Source organism: Colius striatus, chromosome 4 (genome assembly GCF_028858725.1).
Source record: "Colius striatus isolate bColStr4 chromosome 4, bColStr4.1.hap1, whole genome shotgun sequence".
Taxonomy (NCBI): domain Eukaryota; kingdom Metazoa; phylum Chordata; class Aves; order Coliiformes; family Coliidae; genus Colius; species Colius striatus.
Genome location: NC_084762.1, coordinates 59,412,875 through 59,439,057, shown reverse-complemented (window position 1 = coordinate 59,439,057; position 26,183 = coordinate 59,412,875). Strand labels below are relative to the sequence as shown.

Below are 26,183 nucleotides of genomic sequence, written 5' to 3'. Positions count from 1 at the left end.
TGCGCAGGTGATAGAGAAACTACTCCAAAGTGGCTCAGCAGGAGACTAGAATAATAGTGTCCCTATGATCCCACTGTGAAGTGTTTCTCACACCCTGAAGACTTCTAGAAAATATTTATTTGCATGTTAATGTAAGGGTTTGTAATCTGTTCAAAAGGGCCTAATAGTTCCTTCAACTTCATGACTTTGTCTTTGTTGTGCAAAACAGCCTGTCCCATTATGATGCAAATGACAGGTCCTGGGTTTTAACCTCTGAAGCTACTTCATCTGAGTGCTTGGAGTTTTTATTATCCTTAACTGAGCTGCACTTTCAGGCTGTTTAAGGCAGGATTTTTCAGGTTAGGTTTAATTAAAAAAAAAACAGAACATCTAAACACAAACTCCCCCCCACACACACAAAGCCCCCACAAATCAATCCCCAAAACCCCACAACACCCCACAACAATAAAAATAATGCCAAGCCAAACTACCTACCCAATAAAAAAACAAAACATAATCCCCCAAACCCTCTCAAACAACAAAACCACGTGCAGCCCAAAAAAACCCTCAAAGTTAGCCTGATTTTTTTTTAATCACATTATAGCATTGCAATTATTTTGCTGAATAATGCCAGTGTAACTTTAGTGCAGTAATAGGGACTCAGAGTGTGTATGGCATAAAACATTTTTGTTATCAGATAACTGAAGTGGTAGCAGAAAAAAACCCACATGATCATAGCCGAAACCTGCAAAAGACTCATTATCTGGGTCTCCAAGGCTAATCTCTATATGCAAGTCAATGTGACCTTTTTACTATGTTATGTCTTCTAGTTTATCTACTCTCGCTTAAAACACATTTAGGTGATCATTTTGGTTGAAATGGTCCGATTTCAATTTCCATTTCTCTTCAGAAGATTATTGCACAACCTCATAAATTTTAATGGTTGATTTTTTTTTTCTTTTGATGAATTAAAATTTAAAAATACCAGATGACTTGGGAGTCTCACCCTTTTGGGAAAAAAAAAATAGTTTTCTCTGTGAATGAACACAGTTGAGTGACCTAAGCTACGTATTTTCATCTTTGATGTCAAGACTTTTGTTTCTTTACCATTGCTACTGTTCATAACAGCATCCATTCTCTTGGATGGCTTCATCTCTTAAAGGATCCTGTTAAACTTGATTATGTGGCCATTGTGAAGTGGCTTTAGGACGTAACATTTCTTTGACTGTTACTGACTTGACTGACTATTGTTTATCCAGTGTCACACAAAGAGGTATAACTAGGTGCATGCTTTTGCCCTGCTGCAATGCAAAATAAATTTACTTTGCTCATACTCCTGCCAGACTTTACAACAGATAAACCATGTAACACATAATCAGCTACTGTACCTAAATGCATTGGGTAAGATTGAGATCTCAGGGGCAGCAAAAAATTACTAGTATGGTGACTTTTTCACAAGCTGTGACATTGTCACTAGTGGTCACTGATCAGTTGATGATTTCTTGCAGTCTCTGGACTTCATTTAATCAGGTGTCAAACCTCTTTTGAAAATTATGAACACATTTCTCAGCAAGCAGGCAGAAGTGTTCCAGCGGAAACTTCATGAGGTTCAACAAAGGCAGATGCAAAGCCCTGCAACTGATAACAACAGAGAAACACCTTGCAACAGTACAGGCTGTGTGATGGCTGCATAGAAAGTAGCATTGCAGAAAAGGAGTTAGGGGTCCTGGAGACAAGTTGAACATGAGTCCTAATGTGCTTTTGTCTTGATGAAGGCTAGCACTGTAATGGACTGTGTTAGTACGTACGTTAGAAGCAGTTTCAGGGGAGCACTATTTTTCTCTCTTGTCGGCACTCAAGACACTGCCTCTGGAGTACTCTGTGCAGTTTGAGGCTCTTTAGAGAAAAAAAAAATTATAAACTAGAGGGACTCCAGTGGAGGATAAAAAACACAATCAAGAGACTGGAGCATGAGAGACGTAAGGAAGAAAAATCTCAGAGAACTGGTTTGAAGTCTGAAAAAGAAAAGGCTAAAGGGGAGCCTAGTTGCTGTCTTCAACTGCTAATGAGTAGCTATGCATAAGACAGAACCAGATTCTATTTAGAGATGTGCAGTTATAGAATGAGAAATAATGGACACAAATGACAGTGAAGGAAATTCCATCTAGATAGAAGGAAATTTTCACAATGATGTTGGTGAAGCGCAGGAAGAGATGGTGGAATATTTGTTGCTGCAAATCCAAAAGTCAAGAACCTGAGATATCTCATTTAAACTCAGTGCTGGATCTAACTTTGCAGTGAGTCTTGTAGCACAGGCTTGTACCAGATGTGCTTCCAATGTTTGTTTTGACCTAAATTCTGTGATTCTATACTTCCTGAAATTAATAGAAACACTGATTCTCCCAAAAGTTAATGTCTCCCTCCTGCATTGCCTCTCACCATTGCTTTTAAATGGGGTGGTTTTGTTAGTTTTTCAAACAATGGAGATGCTCAAAACCAAGCCACTTGGAATTCTATATATCCATTTTTGTGCCTAGTAAAGGTAAAGATCTTGGATAAGTATCCCTGTTAAAACTTGGCTCTTCTGTGCTGTAATGGACGCTCGCTCAGGGTATTTATATCCATTCAGTGACCTGCTCTTCCTGAGCAATGCTTGGCAAGCAAAGGGACTTCAACTTATTTGGTCTCATCTTTCCAGTTCAGCTTTAACAGTATATTTAAACCAGTGTACACTGTGGCATTGCAAACTTCCTCCAAAGAAAAATCTTTAGACTCAGTGGTTTGAATGGACTTATGGGACATGACTGTTAACATCCCTGGAATTTGAAGCATGATTAGGGCCTAATTCTGCTGTTCTGATTTTCAGAAAAAGCAGATTGATTTCATGTACTTTATTTGCAAACCATATGACCATATTATTGGTCATTCCCTCAGTTTCCATTACTCATTATGAATGTATCTAATTAGAAAAAAGAGAAAAGTCGATTACTTAACCAGTATTATACCTATTCCCTGTTTAATTATGCAGATTGAGGGAAACAATCTCTCAATAATATTAAGGTCCATTAGACTGATCTTTCTGTAGTTTGTATGAATTAAAACTCTGATACTCCAATCTCTTTGTATTTAGGCACTGAAATCTTGACTCTGTAATATACACTGTTTAAATCTTTCTCTGATGTCAAAGAGCATCTTCAGAGCTGAGGCATAGCTCGTCTACTCCATGACACTTGTCATACTACACTAAAGAATGTTCTTTCTTGTATTGCAGAACCTGGGAAGAAGGGAAAGTTCTTATTTTTGATGACTCTTTCGAACATGAAGTATGGCAGGATGCTGAAAATTATCGCCTGATATTCATTGTGGATGTGTGGCACCCTGAGTTAACAGCTCAAGAGAGGCGGACCCTTCCTGCTATTTAAAGAGTTCCTTCCAATGTGCGGAGCAGAGGAGCTTTAACTCCTTTGGAGTATGCAAATAGGATTAATTTATCCAGCATACAAAGAGTACAAGTATTGTAAGGATTAGAAGGCATAAAAATGACATTCTACAATCACAGAGGACTTGATTTTTAAAAAGGATGAAAAAAACCCAACCCAAAAAAAAGCCATGTTTTGTTTTGTACTGATACAGCACTGATATATATTGTTTTTTTCTGGCTGCAAGTTCAAAAATACAAAGAACAATAGGCCTGGATTTTCAAACTGAGGAATGTGCAGATGTTTTTGTTGTGCCTGTATTATATATACAAAATCTGTCAGTCAGTCGCTCACCCGCCAAACCATGTGGAGGCACAAGATTTGAAATTCTACATGTGGGAAATACTTCCCAGGTTTTTATCTTGGAAGCGACATGTAAGAGATTTACAAATGTATGCACACAACCAACTTTGAAAATCAGGCTGCAGTTGTAACGTTAGCTGCTTTAGGCATAGAACATGTCCCTATGTTATCGACTCTTGATAATGTGAATGGGTTTTGTGTGTTTTGTATTTTTTTTCTACCTGAGTAACTGTATTTTTGTAGCATAATTATGAACAAATATTCTTTAGTCAACCACTATTTTTTAAAAACAATATATATAAGCACATCTTTAGCTATCAGCAGAAGGAAAACACTATATATAAACAGATTTTGGTTTTGCCAGCTGTAGCCATCTCTTGCCTTCCTGGAAATGCAAACGTAAATTTGCATAATCAGCTGCTTAGTGAAGTTTTGTTCTTCTAAAACAAAATAGTTCTCCTAGTTAGCAGGCAACCTTCTATTTGATAATGTGATTTTTGGAAGATGTTAAACAAAAGTGACATCTGTAGGCTCAGATCTTGATGTACTGACAGTTCTTAGGATTCTGTGGTGAACTCCTGTTTCTCGTATTGTTACAAAAGTTTGTGTTGTGATATCCATTTTCTACCCAGCAAGACTCCTTCTAAGCTGCCCTTGGGTGGTCATTCAGCAGAAAAAAATGATGAAGAATTTCTTGTGCTTTGGGAAGAAGGACATGGTCTAAGATAGTTACTTGCCAGAATGCAGAGCAGACAAAAAGCTTCAGGTCATTAACTTGTGTTAACTTCTGCTGCCAGCATCCCACAGAGTGCTAGAATGATCCTTTAATTGATCTAATGGTGTTTTTTTTGTCTTGAAATGTATGACATAATGCTGAAAGAGTCTCATCCCAGCACTGTTTACAGTGTGCTGCATATTTGCCATACAAAATTCACTATATGGGGAAAAGGCCTATTTTCAGGAAGGATAACTAGTTGGATATTTAAGCAGTTGGCTGATCTTTTGTGTCTGTGTTGTTTAATAGGAAATGGAGGGTGCAGGACCCTCCACTGTTAACTTCTAAGAACACTAACAGGAAAGAGAGACCTGAGGTTGCACTGTTGATGTTTATGGCTGGCTGGTACCTATTCGCCCACAAAACCAGTTGGGTGTGGAGAGGTGTGCTAAGATGCTCAGGGTTTGTCAAGAGCAGTGGCATCATTACCAAGGGTCATGAGAGACAAACACTAAGCAAGGAGATGCTGAGGTTACTTAGTCTCCACAGCTTTGGCTTTCTTGTCCAAAAGGCACTGAACAGACATCTTATTTGTGTAATGTTCAGTTGTTTCGTAGTGCAGAGAAGACATCATGCTACATAAGTATCGTGACCAGAATGCCAAAATTGCTGAAACAAAATACGTAAAAGAGCTCTGCATTCCCCTAACCTGAATGCTTTTCAGATCTTGTATTTTATTAAGTAATTAAATCTTGTAATGCCACATAACACATGGTGAGTGAACCATAAATGAGTGTAACCAGTTTCTGGAAGCGTGCACTTTAATTTCCTTTTTGACTGTTAAACTGACAAACCTTTTCTGATCAAGAGTCAGTTTTAGATAACTGTTATAAATAGGCTTTAATGTGCTGTCCATATCAAAAATAATACTGAGACTTTACACAATATACAAGAAAGTAACAGTTCTCAGTTAATTAACATGAAAATTGAAAATATTTTTAAGTTTCACACTTAAGAATATACAAGAGAGCTTTAGGTGAATCACGTGCAAAACTGGAAATAAGGTACTTGTTATTGTGGGAGATGGTATTTTTTTAAAAAATCTCCTGGTAATTGTTTAGTCAGAGGCTGTATTTTGTATCTTTTTTAATTGATCAAGCAATACAACTTCTGAACTACTTTGTAGTTCTCTAAAATGAAGACATAGTCTGTAGAGAAGAAATCAAGAACTGTTTAACCCAAAAATCATGCTCTAGGATTATTTTTATTATTACATTTTAGTTTCTATGGCCCAGAGTAAGTTCTAAAAGAGTAGTAAAATCTTTGGAGCTTTTATTTATGAAAATCCATGCCGTCCTTCAGATCGTTTCATTGTTCCTTTGAAGGCTCATACTTTATCTTTTCTAATTGCAATTGGCAAATAGATAAAAGTAATCTACCCAAGAGGTGTGTGTGCCAGAGTAGCGCGGTTTGTTAAATTGTGTAATAATATATTGGCCATTGGAAATCTTAAGTGCCTCAAGTATGACGAGGTGTATCACGAATAACTCCTGCAACACTGAAGTGAATCTACTCAATGCCTACCTGTCAAGGAGCTGAGAGCATATCTTTTTGTCAGGTACAGTTACTGGATTAGTTATGTATGTGAGGAGGGATATATGGCAAACCATAGAAATTATGCAGTGAATCAGTGGTGTATTATTTTAAGTGTCCCTGTTTGCTAACCAATATTCCATCTTGAAAAAGCTTTTGAACATTGGAAATGCCAATGGCAGAAGTGAATGGAGATGTTTTTTAAGTGGAGAACCATTGCATTTTTTTTCTTTTGATTTATTTACCAGAGAGAAATGACAGAAAAGGGCAATTATCATCAGTTTATAAGGCAGTACGTATTCATCTTGATGTTAGGAGGTGGATTCCTCCCTGCCTGTAGTTATCTTCTTTACAAGCACAGAATCTGTATAAGATCCTACAGTTAGATACAGGCATAATACAGTTATATGCAAGGCATCATATGTATTTATTCAAATCACAGCTAAAGAAAATAAGTAGTTCTAATCCTCTGTGAGGTTCGATCCTCAAGGACTAGATTTCAGTGATATTTGCACTTCTTGGGCAAACAAGTCCTACTTGAATGAATAGTGATTGTAACAAATCATCACAAAGATTCAATGACAGCAGAGATAAATGTATTAACAGATAAGAATCATAAACCAAAGAATTTCTTCATTAATGCTGCAGTATAATAGGCAATGTCTGTCTTTTTTTCTTTTTTTTTCTTTTTTTTTTTTTCTTTTTTTCCTGCCTGTTTGGTTTAAGCAACTTGCTCAAAGCAAGTTCTTTTTGACATATTCAAGTGCCTGTGAGTCTTGGTAAGTCTAAGGAAGGGACCTTTGTCTTGCTACCAGGAGTTGTCATCCTTGTTTTCTGTTAACAGGTGGTAATGCCAGGGGAGGGGGAACAGAAGTAATCCCAAAGATAAATGGGCTCAGTTATCTTACTTGTTTAATGTTCCTGCAAGCTTCTTGTACTTTTTCTGACTCCTTTGTTGTCTTGCTGAGATCATCCACTGCCTTAAAGACCCACTGTCTTAAAGACTCACTGTCTATCATGGAGGCCAGGCTTTGTATCAATGATGTGCTGCTGCAGAAGGTTAGTCTGAATAAGGCTGTTCTGTACAAATACTAGTGGGTAAACCCCAGGTGTTCTGGCAGGATCTAGTAGGATGTCCTTTCTGCCCCGTGTAGAGTTAAAATGCTGCTGTAGATAAAGTCAGTATTTTGTTAATCCGTCTGTTAGGGCTGACTGTGTCCAGTTTAACTATATTATCACTTCTGTGTATCACTTCTGAGTTCAGTGGGTGTTCCTGAGGCACGTTAAAATCTCGTGTGCCTATTATCATCTCATTTTATATATTTGGTTTACACTGCTGCCTTTGATATGTTTTTCCCAACCGCTTGTTCTAGTAAATTGTTAGTGTATGGAAATTTAATTGAAGACTAAAGGTGTGTACAGTGGTTGTAGCCATTATAGGAAATAAAGTCACTGCACGTGCAATTTGATAATGATTTTTCTTTTATTTCCTTAATCTGGTTTCCATTTCAATGAAAGGATGGGACTCTCTTTGCAGCTAGAGCAAATAGAGAAATAACAAACTGATCTTTGGCATTTCAGTTCTTCTACACTTTCACGTTTGCTTCAAGCAGAAGCTTGTACTCAGTAATTAATTATAAGTTTTACTTTTTCATTGTAACTGTGGCACGCATCTGCAGTCAGCGTACCCTTCTGCCTACACTTTTCACTGACTGCAGGAGGGAAGGGGGTTAATGGTTCCACAGAGCTTTCAGTTTGTAGTCGTTTGCCTAAATGAAACAATCTAGATTGAACCACTAATCACCGGTGAATGTGTCTAATGGGTCTCCCCCGCACCGCACCCCTTCCTTCACATGCACGGGCACATGGTATCTCACAGGCTTCGGTGTTGCCTGTGAAAAACACATCGTTAAAAATAAATAATCACATTTCAAATCGTATGCGTCTGCCTCCCACACGGCTCGTTCCAGTTAGCTGACAGTCTTATAAGGGATTCAAAGGTTAAGAATATTTTTTGCTAGATACTGAAATGTGACCCTGTCTAAGCAGCATGGATGAGGCAGTCACAGAGTTTCATGTTGAATGGCATTATGCTGGCACTGTTCTGGAGTTTTTTTCTTTTCTTTTTTTAATGCAAAAACCTTCTTTAAAACTTGAGCACTGTGTAGATGCTGCTGTTTCTGCCCTCCAAGCCAGATTAAACTGCTGATTACATTACACAGTTTATATTTGAGATGCTTTTCTTTAAAACACACTTAACCTTTGTTTCTGTAAAACTGAGCAAACCTTGCTGGAGTCTTCAGGAAAAATACTGACACATCCTGGTTTCTTTAAGCAGAGAGTGCAGTCCCATCATTTCCGATATTTTAATGTCTTAAGTCAAAAAAAAAGAAAAAAAGGAAGAAAATAAATAAATCCTTTGTATATGGACAGACTCCCGTGTCAATTGAAATTTCTCAGTTTTTGTTCAGCATTGGCTGCACAAACAGATGGCTGGTGATGGTTGTTACTTGGTCAACAAACATGAAGGACTTGCTGTCAAGCAAAACCTGGGAGGGCGTGTGTGTGTGTATGTGGTGTGCTCTGTGGAAGCCTATTAATGAATCTCTGTGTGTTGGGCCCGTGGGAGCTCAATCCAGAGCCAGCAGTGGTTGGGTGTTCTCGCTTTCCCCCTGGTCCTCATGTTTCAACGTGCCAGCTTCCACCACAGACTGGGACCTGAAAGCAAGAAGACACACATGCTAGTGAGGGCTGCTGCAGAAGCACTCACCTTCTGGGAGTCCCTTCACTTCATTTTACCATTTCTGCTTTTGTCCATTTTCGCTTATGTACATTTTCATCTTTATAGTTTTCTAATTACTTTCTGTGGAACACATGAGGAAGTTGAGAAGCATTCTTGAAGGAGAACTTTATTCAGAGCTAATCCATTTTAAATTCATTTCTGCCTTCAAGGTGGGAAGCATAGTTGATCCTTTGCTGCTAATGGACAAAAAAACCCAAAAAAGTAAAAAGGAGTAAACACTAGAGAACGTGGATAATCATGATTTCTTGCAGTGATAAAATCCAAATGGGCTTAAACTAATAGGAAAGCCATGAAAGGAGGAACTGATGAGTTGGTTGGTGCAGAGTTTTGTTATTTTCCATTTTTTCTTTTGGGATAAGAAGCAGTCACTTCCAGGTTTGGAGTGGACAGTGAGCTTTATAGCAAAATCACAGTGTGAATTTTGAACTCTTAATAATGGAATTTTTTCAAAGGTAGGAGTGGAACCATCCAGTCCAGGTATTTGTATAGTATTGGTTTTAAAAGCCAGTTTTCTCACAGATAGGCTTTAGAATTAGGAGTAGCTCTCATTCTCTACAGCATGTGTTTGTACTTCCCCTTTGGTCATAATGGTAACCTCAGTTTAAGCCTTAGTTATTTCACGAGATTAGATATCAGCTCCCTTTTGATAAGAATCATTAATAAACCACATCCTTTGGTATTTCAGCACTTGATCAGGACTGAATACCATGGCTGTGAATAACTTGTATGATTAATTTTCTTATTCTTATGCCTGAAGCTTTCATTAAAGCATAATAAAGAATTTTCATTAAAAAAAACAATTTCCGAAGATAGATGGCAAAAACTGGATGTTCAGTGGGAAGACTCTTAGCCTAAATTTTCAAAGAAAAGCATGTTTGCCCAGATGTTTTTGCTGTGTATTTTTTACAGTGATGTGACATGCATCATGTTTATGACTGCATTTTAATATAGAAAAGCGGCTGATTAGAGACTTATGCAAAATGGCAATTTACATATTTCTAGTGTGTGGCAGCAAAAACTAGCCACTTGTCTTTGAAACTGGTACAGAAGAGATTCAGATCACATCAACAGGTGTTTTGGTCTTTTTCCCTGGACTACCAAATTTAATCATTTTTAAATAGTACCCGATTAATCCTTTTCACCATTGTATTGCTTCTGTCTGACCCACTGCTCTACAACGAATATAAAAAGTCTTAGATCCACTGCAGCATTTGCCAGCATACAGCAGGAAGTTTCTGCTTTAAGTCAAATGTGGAAAATCTCACAATTTTGCCCTTTGTGCCTTTTGTGATTACTGCTGATTATTTGTGTTCACATCACACACACACACAAAACCACCCCCATTCTTGCATCTAGAACAGCAAGGTACCAGTTTCTCCCCCATATTGGTACTCAGATGCACGCCAGGTTGAGAGCAACATAATCCTAAACCCTGTATGCATGTGCCACGCTGCTTTTCTTCACACAGAGCCAAAACAGCCAGAGCACTGCACAAATGCATTGCAGCCCATCTGACCTCCAAATTCAGATGCCAAATGATTCAAATGCTAGGCCCGGCCTTTCTGAATAACATGAAGAAGGATCCAACTGAGATTTTAGGTTCTGCCAAGCTCTGCAGAAACATTCTCTTTTCATTTTCTGCTAGAAGCTGCTTAGCCGCCCTAGCCTAAAATAAGCAATTCAAGCATCTATCTGGAGGGCAATGTAGTGATTTGAACAATCATTACTATTTTCTAAGACACCACAATAAAGGCCTTGCTGTTGTGTTTGGATTTCCATTTTCCAAATGCATCGGTTTTTGTTTGCTGAAAAATGTTTTCAGTTTTGTGTGTTTAACTTAAATTTTATATAGGGAAAAAAAAATTCTCAACAAGATTCTAAAATATGTTTTTTGTACTCTTCATTTATGGCAAATATTAAAAATGTAGATGCTCAGAAGAGCATTTTGGCAACATGTATCATGCAGCTCACAATCATCTAATATAACTCTGTCTGAGGTATATTTTACTGGTCTAGAACATCCTGGAATATGTATTTCATACCTATACCTTAGTTAATGACAGAGAAAAAAAGATTTGCAATAGGTCACGGTTGCATAAAGCATTTTCTTCTGACCAGTAACTGTATTTTGCAGCTGTAGAAAGTAATATAAGACAAATGCTATTTGAAAGAGTGCACCTGTATCATAGAATGGTAGAGATTGGAAGGGACCTTGAAAGATCATCTAGTCCAACCTCCCTGCTAAAGCCAGGTCACCTAGAGTAGGTCACACAGGAACTCGTCCAGGTGGGTTTTGAATGTCCCCAGAAAAGGAGACTCAACAACCCATCTGGGCAACCCATAATGTTGATTTCATATTGCTTTTCTGTATCTAACACATATTCAGTTCAAGGAAAGCAGCCATATTCTAGCTATGTGCAAGTTTGCACAATATTTGGGGTTTTTCGTATGCTGACTCTAGTATTAAACCTAGAACTAAGACTAGTTTCCGGTTGAACAGTACTGCTACCTGCTTCAACGGCATTGATATTTTCTTCAGAGGATTTTGCAATCACATTTCAAAATTTTAAGTAGAATCTGGTTCTTGAAAGGTATTTGGGTATCTAACTTCACTTTAATCTCCTATTGAAAAATAAATTGCAGTCAGGCACAAAAGTACCTCTGCCCTGACTAGTCCTTGTAATTTACAACCATCTTTGCATTAAATACATCTTTGCATCTCTTGCACATCAGTTTAAACCATTTGCTGTTCCGTTACGGCAAGCCAAAGTTCATGGCACCAGATAAAAGGATTTTTATTTTGCTGCCTATCCATATCAGTGTGTATAAATACTTGATGGGATAGAGCAGATAACACTATGCCAGACTTCCTGGTGATACCCAGTGACAGAAGAGACAATGAGCACAAATCGAAATACAGGAATTTCTGTTTTAATGGAAGAACAAGTGTTTGCACTGAGGCAGTAGACAAACACTAGAACAAGTTGCCCAGAGAGGTTTTAGAGTCTTTATGCTTATTCAAAATCCAGCTGGACACAGTTTTGGGAAACCTGCTCTAGCTGACCTTGCTCTGAACAAAGGGTTGAGTAGATGCCCAGGGGTTCATTAACCTTTATGTGATTCTGTGCCCTCAGAAATACCAGCTTCTCTGAACTGTCTCAACTCATGTTTCTCTATCCTGATAGAGCAAAGATTTTCTTAACAGGCTCATTATGCCTTTGGGGTGTCAACAGCATGGATGACATTCAGCTGCTAAATGTAGATACCTGCTGCCATTTAATGCACCTTAGGATATCCAAGACAACCTTCCATGTCTGACAGTTGGAGCCCAAGAGTACCTCACAGTGCCTAAAATTATACAAGATGCCTATACTTAGGCAGTAGAGCCTTATACTTAGGCAGCAGAGCCTTTCCTCTGCTGTTGTTTCTGCAGGATGAATGCAACTAGTTTGTAATGTTCAGGACATATCCAAGTCAATTTGGCCTGCACCAGATATGAACTAATCATCTAAGCAGGAAATAGTAATTGAATTGGCATTCTCCAGATAACACTACATTTCAGTCACTTGCATTGTGATTTGTCTCATCATCAGACATCTTTGGTCATTTTGTGCTATAAATGTTAAATAGATGTTCTCAAGGTGCAATCCATCTGACCTGTCCTAGACATATGGTCATACCATATGATTCAGGGGTTATCTACATTCCAGTCCCTGTTCTGATAAGTTCTCTTCTGTTAACAGGAGAAATGGGTTCCATAATTTACCAGACAATGTTTCCTACATATCATAGCCGTGACTGCCTCAGACCTTCAATACTCACTTGAAGTGTGGTAAATGTCCTCAGTGTGCTGCAACTTTGGAATTATAAACAAGTATCTTTGAATTCAAAGCCTTCTGGTTTTCCTCATTTCTCAGCTAAAAATTCTCAGTAACAAGACTGGGAGATGCTTGGCTGTGGAGGCTTTGGCTGAGTTAAATGTTAACACAAGTAGACAATTGTACCACATATATAGGGTCACTGTGTAAGGCACTGAGCTGGCAAACCCTATGCCTGTCTTTCTTTAACATGATAGATATGAGAGACATACCTCCTACAAAAGTGCGATGTGATCACCATAGGATCACTGGGAACCAAGTCTGCAGTAGTTAATGAACCCATAGTGTTCAATGCCCATAGAGTTTCCAAACCTAGGTAACCTCACTTAGGAGAGCAAAAGGAAAATGAAAAGACAAATGAACTCTCAGTCTCACTTCTGGAGCCTACATACCATTTGAGCATGCTCCATTTAAAGCGTCAATCAAACTCCCCATGGTTGTTTTACCGTTCAGTAAGAATATTTGGAAGGCTGGAAAATCAACACCACACAGCTGTCTCTCCAGCAGGTCAGCCATATATTGCAAATGACAGCACTGCATAGGTATGTACATCAATATCTAAGAGAGCAGATGGCTTTATGTGTGTAGTCATTTTTAACACAGTAATATCAAATTTGGTCTAAAACCAAGAAGACTGGATGTAGCCCCTCTAGCTGCATGGGTTCACAAGTCTCTTGTCAGAGTACAGCTCGAATGAAGCTGATGTCTGTTGGCTATCAGTTTTGTTTCCCACAAAAAAACAAAACTCCCAAATCCTACACTGGGCCAACAGTAACTGTTTGCCTTAAAAGACACCTTCCAGTTCTCTGATCCCTTGTTATATGCTTTTCATCCCAGCAATGCTGATGTGCTGCAGCCCATGGGAGCTAAGACATGTTACTGTTGTGCCAGGCTTCCCTTGTGGATTTCTGTGGAGGAAGGAGGAGGGCAGCATGTATTTTTACCCAAGTGCAGGAGGCTCTAAACTCTCAGATTGACCCACTGCAGTCAATCAGATCACATCGTGTGACTCTATTCATCTACCTCTCGTCTCCTACCTACTCATTTCCCTCTAATTCCCTTCTCATTTCACCAGCATCTCAGGGCTGTTCATCTCCCAATTATCCATTCTCTTTGCAGAACATAATAAGCATTTCTTTTTTTAAATGACTCTCGTGAATTTGACAAGGTCTGAGGAGCACCATCAGACTGCAGAGGAGGTTGCAGCACTGTGGAGTGTGCTCTGCAGCCTGCCTCCAGAGCATGCCTCCATCAGGTAGGAAAACCAAGCATTTTCCCCTTGTGTTACAGAAACAATGGAGAAGTGCAGGTGTGAAGTAATGGTGGTAAAAGGTACTGTTTTCATACTGGAAGCACTTAAAAATGAAATGCCTGAGCCAGGCATGTTGAAAAAGGCACAAGGTCCTGCAGGTGATGTGGGCAGAGGCAGCCTTGCCCAGCCCAGCCCAGCCTCGCTCTGCCCTGCTCTGTGATGCTCAGGGGAGCACATCTCTAGTGCAGATGCTGTGGAGTGTGGGAGCGTGGCTCTCTGCCCAGGCTAGTGAGCCCCACTGAAATCTCTAGCTAACACAGCTCTGCAGCTTCTGCATTGGTGCCAGCTCACAACTCTGCATTAAGACAGCACAGGAGCTGTGCTGCAGAGACCTGCTTGGAGGGGCAGCTGTGATATACCAACTACAGTATTTCAAAAAGGACAAGCAATATCCAATGTCTAGGGGCACAGCTGAGCTGGTGAAGTGATCCACCAGCACAGGGAGTCAGGGCAAAGCAGCACGAAAACTGACTTAACCTCACTACCAGCCCAGCGCTTAGCCCACAGGACTATTGTGACTAGCCACTCCACCTCCCAAATGTGGCTTTGTGGCTATTGTGACAGCACTGCCCATCTTTCTCCCTGATGGTTAGCACATCCTAGAGGGAGATCCCCAAGTAGTCTCTTGGCACATCAAAGCCAAGTGATTATGGCATGGATCTATGCTTAACTACACATGTGAAGACATCTCTGTAAATGCGTCTGCACCTCTAAAGAGGTGACTGCTGCAGAATGAACTCCAGCACCAGACCTTTCCTCTTCCTTGTGCCCAGCAGCTCTCTCCATGCATCCCCTCTCCCAAGAGCTGGCCCAGCTGCTTCTCGGCACTGCAAGCTCCAGGCAAAGCTCACTGTGAGGTGTGCACCAAAGAGCTTTAGCGATTGCACTGCACCACGTTTGACTCTAACTATGGCCCATCCAGATCTGCACCCTGTCCCAACCTGTCCCTTAGCCCACACCACATCACAGGAGATGCAGCTCCTACTCTTTGGCACTTGCTGTAAAAGCACTTCTCTGGGTATTTTTGGTTTATGACAGACCTCTCAGCTTACTGCTCTCTGAGCTGAGAAAACATACATAAATGCTTAAGTATTTGGCATAGCACATACAATCTTATGCCTTAAGGCTGCTGAGACCCAGAGGAAAGCAAAGGCTAGATGATATGCAGGGCAAAAGCAGCCAAACTCCTATGGCAGAGGCTATCACAGAGCAATACAGAAGGGGAACAGTCTGAGCCACTACTCTTGGAATTCAGGTGCACATCTTGATCTGTTTTCATTTATCAGTGTGAATGTCCCTGGTATCTCCTCTTCCTAAGTGCTTCTGACTTCTTTGTCAAGATCTTGCCTCAGTCATATCCAAAGTTCAGGGCTGGGGAAAGGCATGAGTGGGAGCTTGTGGTCTCCATTTCCTTCCTTTACTATAGGCTGTCTCCTCTACACACTTTTTTTCCCAACAGAAGGAATGGGCATGATTTTCTGGAAGACCTTAGGGTGCAATTTGTTATCTATCAAAAGGTAAGCTGAGTCACAGACCAAATAAAGACCACACTGCAGCAGCAGTCAGCACCAATTTACAGCAGCTTTGGCAAGAAAGAGTTGCTAAAAAGTGTGTAGATGTCCAAGCAGAAGAGATTTGGATCAAGTATTAAAGAAAATATTCACTTCCCACTTTATGAATGCTACACACACACACACACATACAGATACACAAGTTTGCACTTGTCATCACCATTCACACTTTTCCAACTGATCGCCATTTCCTTGCCACCAAGGGCGTTTCCTAACCCAACAGCTTTCAGTACCTTTTACTCAGACACTCCAGTCCTTTACACCTGCCTCATCTTCAGTCTGCCCTTTTTTTCTGTTATTCCAGTGACTCCAGTTCCAAATATCTCAACCAGATTTGCCACTGAATCACAGTGCCTTCACTTCTGTGTGCCAATAACATGGAAGGTGGGGCCTCTGGAGCAAAGGACATCAGTCTTCCTTCTCCCCTGTCCTACACCAGAAGTTTTCTGTCCTTAGCAAGCACAGCACTGCAGCATGAAAGCAACCCTTCGGGTGTACTATTTAGGATGGAAAGTCAAACATTGTCACAGCAGGAAAAGTCAGAATGTAGGTTGTGGGAGCAGGAGTCACTCATCTGGGTGCATGGGGGTGTTGTGACCCCCTTGTCACACCCCAGCCCCTGCAGTATGCTCCGTTCTTTCTCAGAGAGCTCTTTTTCTGCTCAGTGCTCAGGGCAGACAGTGCCAAGCTAATAAGTGGCTATTTGTTTTGCTTTCTTCCAGCAGTTCAGCATGTGGCTCTGTGACACTTTTTCTGCAAATTATTCCAAGCCTGCTCTGAAGATAGCCTTTGTTAATTCCCTCCTGAGCTTTTCTGTGGAGTTCATCAGAGCAGTACTTGTGTGACTCTCAAATGTCAATTCACTTACTGCCATAGCATGACTGTGAGGCCTTTTTTTTTAATTTCCATTCTGCATGTGGAGAGCTGATGTGCAGTGAGATTAGCGTCCAAGTATTCCTCTAGTGTGGGGTGCCATTTCCCAATGCCAAGGATTTGATGAGGTGTCAGCCTTTCAAATCTATGGATTTGGTTCTATGTCTTGTTACAGCCTGGCCTAGTCCAGGACCACAAGTAAAAGTTGTAACTACAAAAGCTCTCTGCACTCCATGGCATAGGCAGGAGATGGACATTGTAGGCGTTGAATCATCAACCTGAGCTGAGCAAGTTTATTTGTGCTGGAAGGCCAAGCTAAAGCATGAGGCAATTCCTGGAGTCATTAAATGCGAAAATCAAATATGTTTCTACAGAGGACATGTGAATTGCCTTTTCAAAGGCTTGTAACTCAGCCAGATGTAGGTGGATTTTTTGACAGGACAGTGAAAGACGTAAGCAGTATAAAACCATTTGTTTTATTATGTGTCATGTCTCTAATCTAAACTACTAAACTTTTGGCAAATTTATAGCCAACTGAAGACATAATTTACAAGGCAATATTTTAGGCAGCCTGAAAAGCACTGGTTCTACATTCCCACCTCCAGCCTGTGTTTGTGCACCCTTGTACTAGCAACGGAGCACTGTAAACAGATGAAATCCACACTGTTGATGCCCTTGGAGGGCAACCAATTTCCTGTCTTGTCCCAGGGGATCCCCAGCACCAAGCTACTTGACCTTCCTGTCCTTGGTTCAGCCATGGCTTTGCAACTGTGATCTCCTCCTCAGCCTTCTCTCACTGCTGGTTTCTGAGGATATTTACGCACTGTCTCTCCTGCAGCCTTCCCAGGACACACTAACATGTCAGATCCACTGCCTCCTCTCCGCTTCTTTCTGATACATTAGTAGAACTCATGACATGCACATCCCTGGGACATTTGCTTTACTATCGAGACACATCTCCTTTGTAATTGGCCAACAGGGGAAGTATTTCCACAGAAGCTTTCAGAAATTCTACATTGTTTGAAATAATTAATAAGAAAATAGTGAATATAAGTCTTGCACCATGGGTCTCATATATTATAGAGCTACTTTAACAGAAGCTTACGTGGAGCCTTTCCCTTTTCCCCATGTGGAAATGCACCACAGCTACACACAGAGCAACCCAGGTGCCATTCACGGGCAGTGAGAAGTTTTCACACATTTTCATACTGATTTTTATTTGCTGGTATTTTACTACTTGGGCAGTAAATCGGTGCTGACTGTGAAGCAGCATAAAACATGACCCATAAAAGCAGAAACATATGGTGAGAGAACGTTAGGGTCACACTAAGGATAACAACTAGAAAGGCCTGCCTTGCACAGCCCAGCTGGGCATATGGACAAATCAGTCTGAACAAATAAAAACCTTATATGTCATCCCCCTACGAATGGCCCCTTTTGGATCTAAAACTGTTCCAGTTGGCACTAGTATATACCAGTTGTGATACTCTTCCCTCTGGGAGCAGGTTCCCATTTCTGAGAACCAGCAATTAGTTTCAACAAGTTCATTTGAACTGAATATCAGTCCTTTTGAAAATGCACATATAAGGACACAATAATGGCAAACCCTAATCTGTACTTTAAAATCCTTTCACTCTAATCTTTCACTCTAATCTGCACACACTGACTCTACAATGTGAGTAAACACATTCCAACAGATTTTTTTAACTTTGTTTTCTAAATGGGCACTTTTGATGTACCACTAGGCAGATCATTGCATCTTTAGGTACTCAAATCCTTTAAGATGATAGGAAATTGCCTCAAGTTGTGCCAGGGGAGGATTAGATGGAATATTAGGCAAAATTTCTTCACCAAAAGGGTTGTCAAGCATTAGAAGAGGCTGCACAGTGAAGTGGTTGATTTGCCACTTTCATGATGTTACCATCATCATTGCTTTTGCAATCTGTGTTGTCCTAAGATAAATTTTTAAACCCATATTTTTAAAGTTATCCTTAGTCAAACTTTGACTAAACAGCACAAGTTGTTTGGATAGAATATCTATATGAAGCTGTTAGGTAAAATTTTCTTTCTCTACAGGGCGATTTTAAATTACACCAGATTCTCAGACCTGTTTGCACTGGCAGCAGGTTAAAGTGAGCACTTTTTTGATGCCTTGGAGGGCAGGGAAGGAACAGTCAGCTCCCAGGCTGTGCTTGGTGACCGCAGAGGGAACAAGCAAAGGCAGAGAGCAGTTTCTGTCACTTGGACTAAAGGTCAAGTTTAGACATAAGAAGCGACCCAGATGCATCTGCAGAAAAGCAGATCTTGTTAAAAACAAATCACAGCGGACCTACATGCTACTGCAAGTTACTTGCTTCTGCTGCATCCAAATGTAAGAACAGAGTGACACTAAGGAAAAAGGAAACTCTTCAAAGAACCAAGCTCCTTCATATCTTCCACAGTCACTGATCCATCTCTCCAATTAGGGATGCTTCTTCACTGTGGTTAGGTACCCAAATAGCCACAGATACACTTCTTCCACCTGTGCTGGCCAAAAGTCTATGGCCTGTTGGTACAGTGATATGTTGAGAACAGTCTCTGACTCTAACTGCTAGGCTTAACCATCCACCATAACTATTCATTACATTGCACACCCAGATAAAACCTCCAGCTGTCCCCAAAAACAGCTCATTAACAGAAGCCAGCATGAGTGCCTCAGGCAAATGGTTCGCTTTTGTGTTAGCTTCCTGTTGACTAAAGCAACCCAAGGTCTCTTTCTGACCATCAGGGCTGAAAGGGAGGTGCCCCGAATTTTCACACCATTTACATTGCTTTCAAATCCCACAGCTCATAAGTGAGGACTATGCATGGATGCAGACCATTCAGGCCAGGAAGTGTCTGTTGCCATTGCTTCTCCCAGGATTATCAAATGCATGTGGCCAAACTCTTGGATTGAACTGACTTTGCTATTACTGGTTTGAATGTTTATTACCTTTGCCTGTTTCAAACTTCACTGAGCAAACAGATACATTCTGAATGGATTTTTGTTATCGCTGTGCCCTTCCCCTCCCCCCGCCCCCTTAAGACTCATTATATGGACTTATCAGCTGTTTTGCTTTGTTTCCCATCTGTTCATAAAGTACTTCGATTCTGAGATTTTTCCCAGGGTGTGAGATAATACTGCAGATGGGAGTGAGGCTTCATGTAGCCACTGGTGGAAAAATGACAATTGCATTGGTTTTGATTAAAGACATTCCATATTATAGAAGCTCATCAAATCTCAAGTTTTTCAAGATCATGTTGTTAACTAGAGTCACTGGGGTTTGTTTTTTTTAAAAGGATTTTCAATCCTTTATTCATCTACAACACCTCCATTCTCTAAAGTAAACAACTAATTTTGGGGGAAACAAATCTTGTGCAATTTCGAGTCACAGGGAAAAACCATCCCTACTGGCAGATGGGGAGAAGATAATGTTCTGGCCCCATTGCTGTTAAAGGGCACAGAAATTGGAAGCTAATGACACTTTGAGGGTCAAGCCTAGTCTCTTGTGGCCACTGGTAGCCACCTTGTATCAGACCTTTCACTCATGTATCAGTTTGGTTGTCATATTGAAAAGCTGTTTTAGTAGCTCACTACTGTGATAACTAGTTAACCCGTTCCTCTAATTTGCAGCCAAAATATACTTTGGTCAGTTTTTAACCATTTGATCTCATGCCTAAGTTGTCCTTTTTTCTCAAATACCTCTTCTCTCTCCCTAGTTTTGATTCCCTCCTGTATATTCAGAGAATAATCATAATTATTTCAACTTTTGCTCTGTAAGGCTGAACAAACCGCTATCTTAACTTCTTGCTGGAAAACCATGTTCTTTGCTCTGCTCACCTTCCTTGTAATTCTCAGGTGGACTTGTTTCAATTTATATGTGTCTATCCCAGAGATGGGAGCCAAACCACTGCTGTCAGTACTGAAGCCAATGCACAGGCACATATCTGCTCCAGCTTCACTCCCTCTAACTGCTGCTTGGTGCTGCATTTTGTCCTGGTCTACATTTTGAGACTTACTTTAATTTTCAGGTGATGACTTCTATTTGGTGTCAGGTACATCCTGGAAAGGCTCTCTTTCTTTCCCTCTGCCTTCTTTTTTAATATAGATGAAGTAGCTACAAAATTATTTTGGTCAGTTATTCTCTGGTTCTGTTTCCTAGCATTTTTCTTCCATGTCTATAATTCCTGTCTTGATTGGTCAGCATCTCTGTTACTAAAATTGCTAGACACTGTATTTGGAGTAGGTTGTGCCCAAGGTGAGCTTCTCTCTAGGTACACTTCACAGGGACATTTCTGTGTGGTAATGGTGCAAGACTCCAAGGTATTCTAACAGCAAGGAGCTCCAAGATTCAGAAAGCTTTAAGACAGCACTAGTCCAATAGCAGCTCTAGTGAGGATGTACCTGTATGACTTTACAGCAAGTGGCCCCAGAGCCAGGAGGGGCAATGTGCAATCCTGTACCTTGTCATGTAGCAGGATCATGCTCGGGAGGGAACAATCATCATACCCCCAGTCTCTGGGGTAAATCCACCTCTCATAAGCACAGCTCTCCACTGCAGCTAATCACTGGGCAGTGATTATAACCTCAGTGATATATGAGAAGTCAGAGAAAAGAAGATCTGTAAATGTTCAGCAAGGGGTTTTGGCCTTAAATTACGGAAACCCGAGAAAGTTCACTCTTTCTGTATTTATCCTCTTCAGAGGAACCTAAGTACTAAAGAAAAGGGCAGTCACTTTTTTGTTTTGTTTTGTTTTGTTTTGTTAAACCAAACATTTCAGCATAGAAACATAAAATTACCATGTTTATTCTGGAGTTTGAAGATTTTTACAATGTGAAACAAGAATGAATCTGCAATTTTTTTTTTTTTTTTAATAAGGAGAAAATGACAGGGAAATTGTGAGGGGATTATATTTAAGATGAAGACTAATGTTAGGAGATCACCTATGCCTAGTGTAAACCTCCCTAGAGTATCCAGATATCTCGGCTGTGGCCTGAGACTCTCATTGTGTTAGATATGTATGAATCTGAAGAGGCAAGAAAGGGCTTTATGTAAAGACAAGCAATGCTGGTAGAAGTCTGCAGACCTTTTAGTAGGCCTTAGATATTAATCTGGTCTAACAAATCTAATAAATCACACAATTATGCTTCCTAAGCATAGGCTTTTACCTCGTTAGGCCAAACCATGATTTCAGGGGAAGAAGAATCAAAGTAAATACTTTTAGGAGAAAATCTGTTGAAGTAGTGAACTTTTCACCTCTAACAGCTAGTAATGACCACAAGGTACAAGATCAGATGATTCACTTAACCACCAAGTAACAAAATTAATCTAAAAGTTAGATGTAGTCTTGCCCAGAGGCAATATGACAAATTAGATTCATCCACTCACCATATTTATATTAATGCACTTTCGTATTAGTGAACAGATTATAAAAGAAGGCTTTGCCTCAAGGCAGGGTTTTCTGGCACTAAACTCATTTTCCAGCTGAGGTTCCCCTCTGAGGGCATGATAGGACCACTCCCCCTTCTTTGCAGCCAAGAATCTGATTCTTAGCAAAGATTACCTGTCACCAGTTCTTAACACTTTGGAGCTTTAAAAACTGCAGATTCCTGTCTATAAAGCCACATAAAATGTATACTCTTGATATCTGTTTCAATAATTATGGAATATTTAGTTAGCATACTTCTTAAAATCATCCACTACTAATATTAAAAAAAAAAAAGTTTGAAAAAGCTTTCTGGGACAGGATCTGTAAACTCTTCCTGGCTCCCAGTCTTGGCTGGCAGTCAGTACTGAGAACTACTGACGATGCAGATGGCCACCTCTCTTCCTGCCATGGCTGCAACCCTGCAAAGGTTCATAGCCCTGTGGTCTTGTGGCCCTGTGAGCCGTAGGACTCACAGGACTTAACATCACTTATGAGTGCCAGTGGTTCCAGCACGAGGCTTCGCCTTGCAGCTGCAGCAGTGTGGCACCCCTCTGACCCAGGTGGGAGCTGTGAACCACGAATGCATTTCTTTTCCTCTGCCGATGAAAGACTCTTAAAATTAATTGCACAGCATTACAGCTTGTCTGTGTTGTCAGCTTTGATTTTGCTGTGACAAGATGATAGCTGTTCCTTGTTAGGCGGTGACGCTGCGCCTGTGAGCTCTGTGCTCATCAAGGGACAGCAGAGGGTGAGAGCATCCCTGCCATCCGGGGAAAGCACTTTTGTGGAGTGGCAACGCGAGTGCAGATGTTACACTCCTGCAGAAGAAGCCCACCCAGCCATGGCTCGCTGCAGCTGGTGTTGGCTCTGCCATAGCACCCACAAACCTGTGCCAAGCACCTAACCCTCCTCCTCACATTCCCACAGGCAGTGCACATTACTGAGGAGGATACTCTCCAAGGGTGGCATTTTAAGCATTCAGAGCCGAAAGCACAACCACTAGACCTAAAATCAGAGACATTAAAGAGTAGTTCTGCTGCCTTAGCAGGGCTGGATGGGGAAAGCAGGAGCAGAAGGAGCGGGAGGAGACTAACTCATTTTCCCTTTAGAGGGCAGTGGTGTTCATAGTACAAAAGTTGGGTTTCCAAGGAGGTAAAATCCTTGTCGTTAACAACTGGAGTCAGCAGCAGCAAAGTAGCAGCAAGTAACAGGGACTAGCACTGAAATGGTGCTGCTGGCTGTACTACACCATACAGAAGGCCATCTCACTCTGATATAGCTTCTGTAATGCTCTGTTCAGGGTCCCATTAATTTCCCCTTGTTTTTGTGCACAGTAGTCAGACAAGTAATTGTGGTTTCACAGAGAGGCTTCCTTTCTTCCACCACACTGTGAGCACAGTCCAGGGTGAAGTTCTCCTCACCATCAATGTTTGCCAAATTACAGCCTCTCTCTGCACAAGATGAACCCTCCTGTCTAGATTTTTGCCAAACCAGTTTGGAAAGTCATATGAGAGACAATTTCAAAGGCAGTACTAACCTTTTCATGGGTTTGGGCGAGGCCTCCCTCTCCAAGTTGGAGGAGGCATGCTTCACATGCATGGCATTGTAGGAGGTGTGGGTGTACTCATTTTCATCGCTGTAGTCGGGACCAAGTAACGTTCGAGCCCACGTCCCCATGTCGTATGGAGGAAGAGTCCCCCCGAATTCAGAGGGCAGGCATTCAGGGTGTATTAGCTGGTGGAGGCTGTTCAGGTTGTTACCATGAAGAAAGATCTTTAACAAATAAAAAGAAAGTTCAAAGTCATCATTGATTCCTTACTTCATTAAATACAATAATAACAGTGCTAATGAGGTGTGGAGCATCATTAATTGATGCTTCTGTTTCAGGTGGGAATTTCTGAAGTGTTCAGGGCTGCCTCAGATGGGTCAGAGGTGGGGATTAGCTTTGGGGTGTGCAGCTGAAGAAGTAAGCTGGCACTATAAGCATTTCTGAAAACCCAATTTGCTTGCTTTTGGCAAGTACAATTTCGCTTTCTTAAGTACCAGATCAGGGAAAATAGAAGGCAGGACTTACGACTGACTGCTGCTACTGCAAGAGGATAGAGGCTTGTACAAAGAGCGGTGAGAATAAAAGAGACACAGTGGATCTTACTGAAAGAAGATGTGAAGAGCAGATCCTCAGCATCTGACTGAATAATCCAGCTCTTCACCCCAGGACTGAAGTCTCCCAGGTGAGACAGGGTCTGTTGCCACTTTGCACCGCTTCAGCAATATTTGTCTCTCTAATCCCTCTTTGCTTTCAGTCTCGCACTTGTCCTGTCTGGTCAGACACACCTCAGGATGGGCTCTGGGGCCTCCCGAGGCATGATCCAGTGGTCATTAGACAGGCTGCAGAGCACAACTGGCTAAGGTAACTTCAGGACCACAGTTCACACGGGTTTCAGTGGGGAAGACCTGACTCTTCTGCAGTCATGTATGGGCATTTTTTGTGGAAGCAAATTACCACCATGTAAAAACAGTCACTTGCTGAAGAAATGTAATAGGAAACTTTACTCCCACAAAAAAAGTTCAGCTGAAGTTTCCCTTAGTGCAGGTGACCTCAGTCGGGCCTGATAATCCCTCCACATGGCCAGTTCCCTTTGTCCCTAAAGTGGAACCAGCTGCCCAGATGGGTTGTTGAGTCTCCTTCTCTGGAGACATTCAAAACCCACCTGGACAAGTTCCTGTGTGACCTACTCTAGGTGGTCCTGCTCTGGCAGGGGGATTAGACTGGATGATCTTTCAAGGTCCCTTACAACCCTTAACGTTCTGTGATTCTGTGATGTCCCATTAAAATGTATCTACACTTTGATAATGATAACTGCTTTCTGGTCCCTGGCTGAGTTACTGATTCAATCCAGACCTTTGCATAAGTTTTAATAAGAGCAACAATCCTCTGAGACCATATGGAAAATGAAGAGAGAAAAAGAAGGAAGAAAGGAAAGCAGGCAGCCACTCTGGCTCTGCAGCTTCCTATCCCTCCCCTCCCCCCCCTCCCCCCACCCCCCCCACCCCCGGCCCCGGCTAATTACCCTTTTCCTTGTCTTGTCTTTGAGGAATGGTTTGATTAGCGTGTACAGTGCATGGATGTACCAGGGCTGGTTGACAAAATGGACTCCTCCAAAACGGGCAGGAAAGCTGTCCTACAGAAAAAATGTAAAGGAAGGCAGTTAATGGGTGCAATGCTTTAATGTGGGAGTCAATAAGATGAAAGCCAGAGGAAAAAGTCAGCCTCTTTCCACCTACAAACAAGCACTAGGCTTGCTGAGAGCAGGCAGGAGAGAGATGGGAAAAGAAAGACGCCTGGAAGTGTTTGTATCAGTTTCTTCTGTTAGCAGATTCAGTCCCTTCTCCCCTCCACACGCTAACACATCGATTGCCAGTGATTTAAAGCAGGCTCTCCAGCCATTCTGCCTGAACGTTTTTTAACTCCGTCAGAGCATCTGACTCTCCCGGGATGGGAAGTGAGAGAGGGTTGATGAGCACCGTTCCCTTGAGGGGAAGCTTTCTGATTTCTCATTGTGCAGCACCAGGGGAGCCCCCGGTTCCCACGGGCATTGCTGCCCACAGCTCACCTCTTCACCCTTCGGTCTCCTTGCCTCCCCCCCAGCCAAAATCATCATTACAATGGCTGACCTTTCGGGGTGAGCAAGCAGCATATTCTAGGGAGGAGGATGGGTGGGAAATGCTGATAAGTGAAGGTGTAGAGAGAGTGCACCATGACAGCACCATGGAAACTGCCGGAGCCCAGTGCTGGCTGCCAGGCTCTGCACAAACACCCTCAGCATTAGCATGCAGGTAGCATCCCGCTGGGGAGGTGTTTGCAACAGCATCCTACTCCTCTCAGCCAGCATGGCATGCTTAATAAAAGAGGGGGTTGCTGGCGTGTCTTTAAAGGTTATTGTATATTATGATGGGTATTTTGCACCTACACTCTCATCTAACAAATGTCAGTCAGCCAAGGAAGAACCTATTTTTTTTTTCACATTGCCTAAATGGTGGCATGACGGCTGCTCCTGCATGCAAATGTGCTTACTGTGAGGGTGAGGGAGCCCTGGCACAGGCTGCCCAGGGAGGGTGTGGAGTCTCCTCTGGAGGTTTTCAAAACCTTTCTGTACGTGTTCCTGTGTGACTTGATCTAGGTGGACCTGCTTGAGCAGGGTGTTCGATAGATGATCTCTAGAGGTCCC

The 26,183-nt window shown here is 41.5% G+C and overlaps 2 protein-coding genes across 4 annotated transcripts in view; one reads left to right on the top strand and one right to left on the bottom strand.

The window, feature by feature from the left end:
* Positions 1-8,423, top strand: part of ASPH (aspartate beta-hydroxylase) — a 119,034-nt gene extending 110,611 nt beyond the window's left edge. For all 3 annotated transcript variants that reach the window (XM_061994415.1, XM_061994414.1, XM_061994416.1), the window contains exon 27: positions 3,251-8,423. In XM_061994415.1, the coding sequence (XP_061850399.1) occupies positions 3,251-3,401 (151 nt within the window). In that variant the 3' untranslated portion in view covers positions 3,402-8,423. The remainder of the gene's footprint in view (positions 1-3,250) is intronic.
* Positions 8,424-8,699: 276 nt separating this feature from the next.
* The window catches only part of CLVS1 (clavesin 1), a 98,366-nt gene continuing 80,882 nt past the window's right edge, over positions 8,700-26,183 (bottom strand). Inside the window, exons 3-5 of the mRNA XM_061995723.1 lie at positions 25,026-25,136; positions 23,492-23,727; positions 8,700-8,787 (exon numbers count right to left, since the gene is read on the bottom strand). Coding sequence (XP_061851707.1) covers positions 8,700-8,787; positions 23,492-23,727; positions 25,026-25,136 — 435 coding nt within the window. The remainder of the gene's footprint in view (positions 8,788-23,491; positions 23,728-25,025; positions 25,137-26,183) is intronic.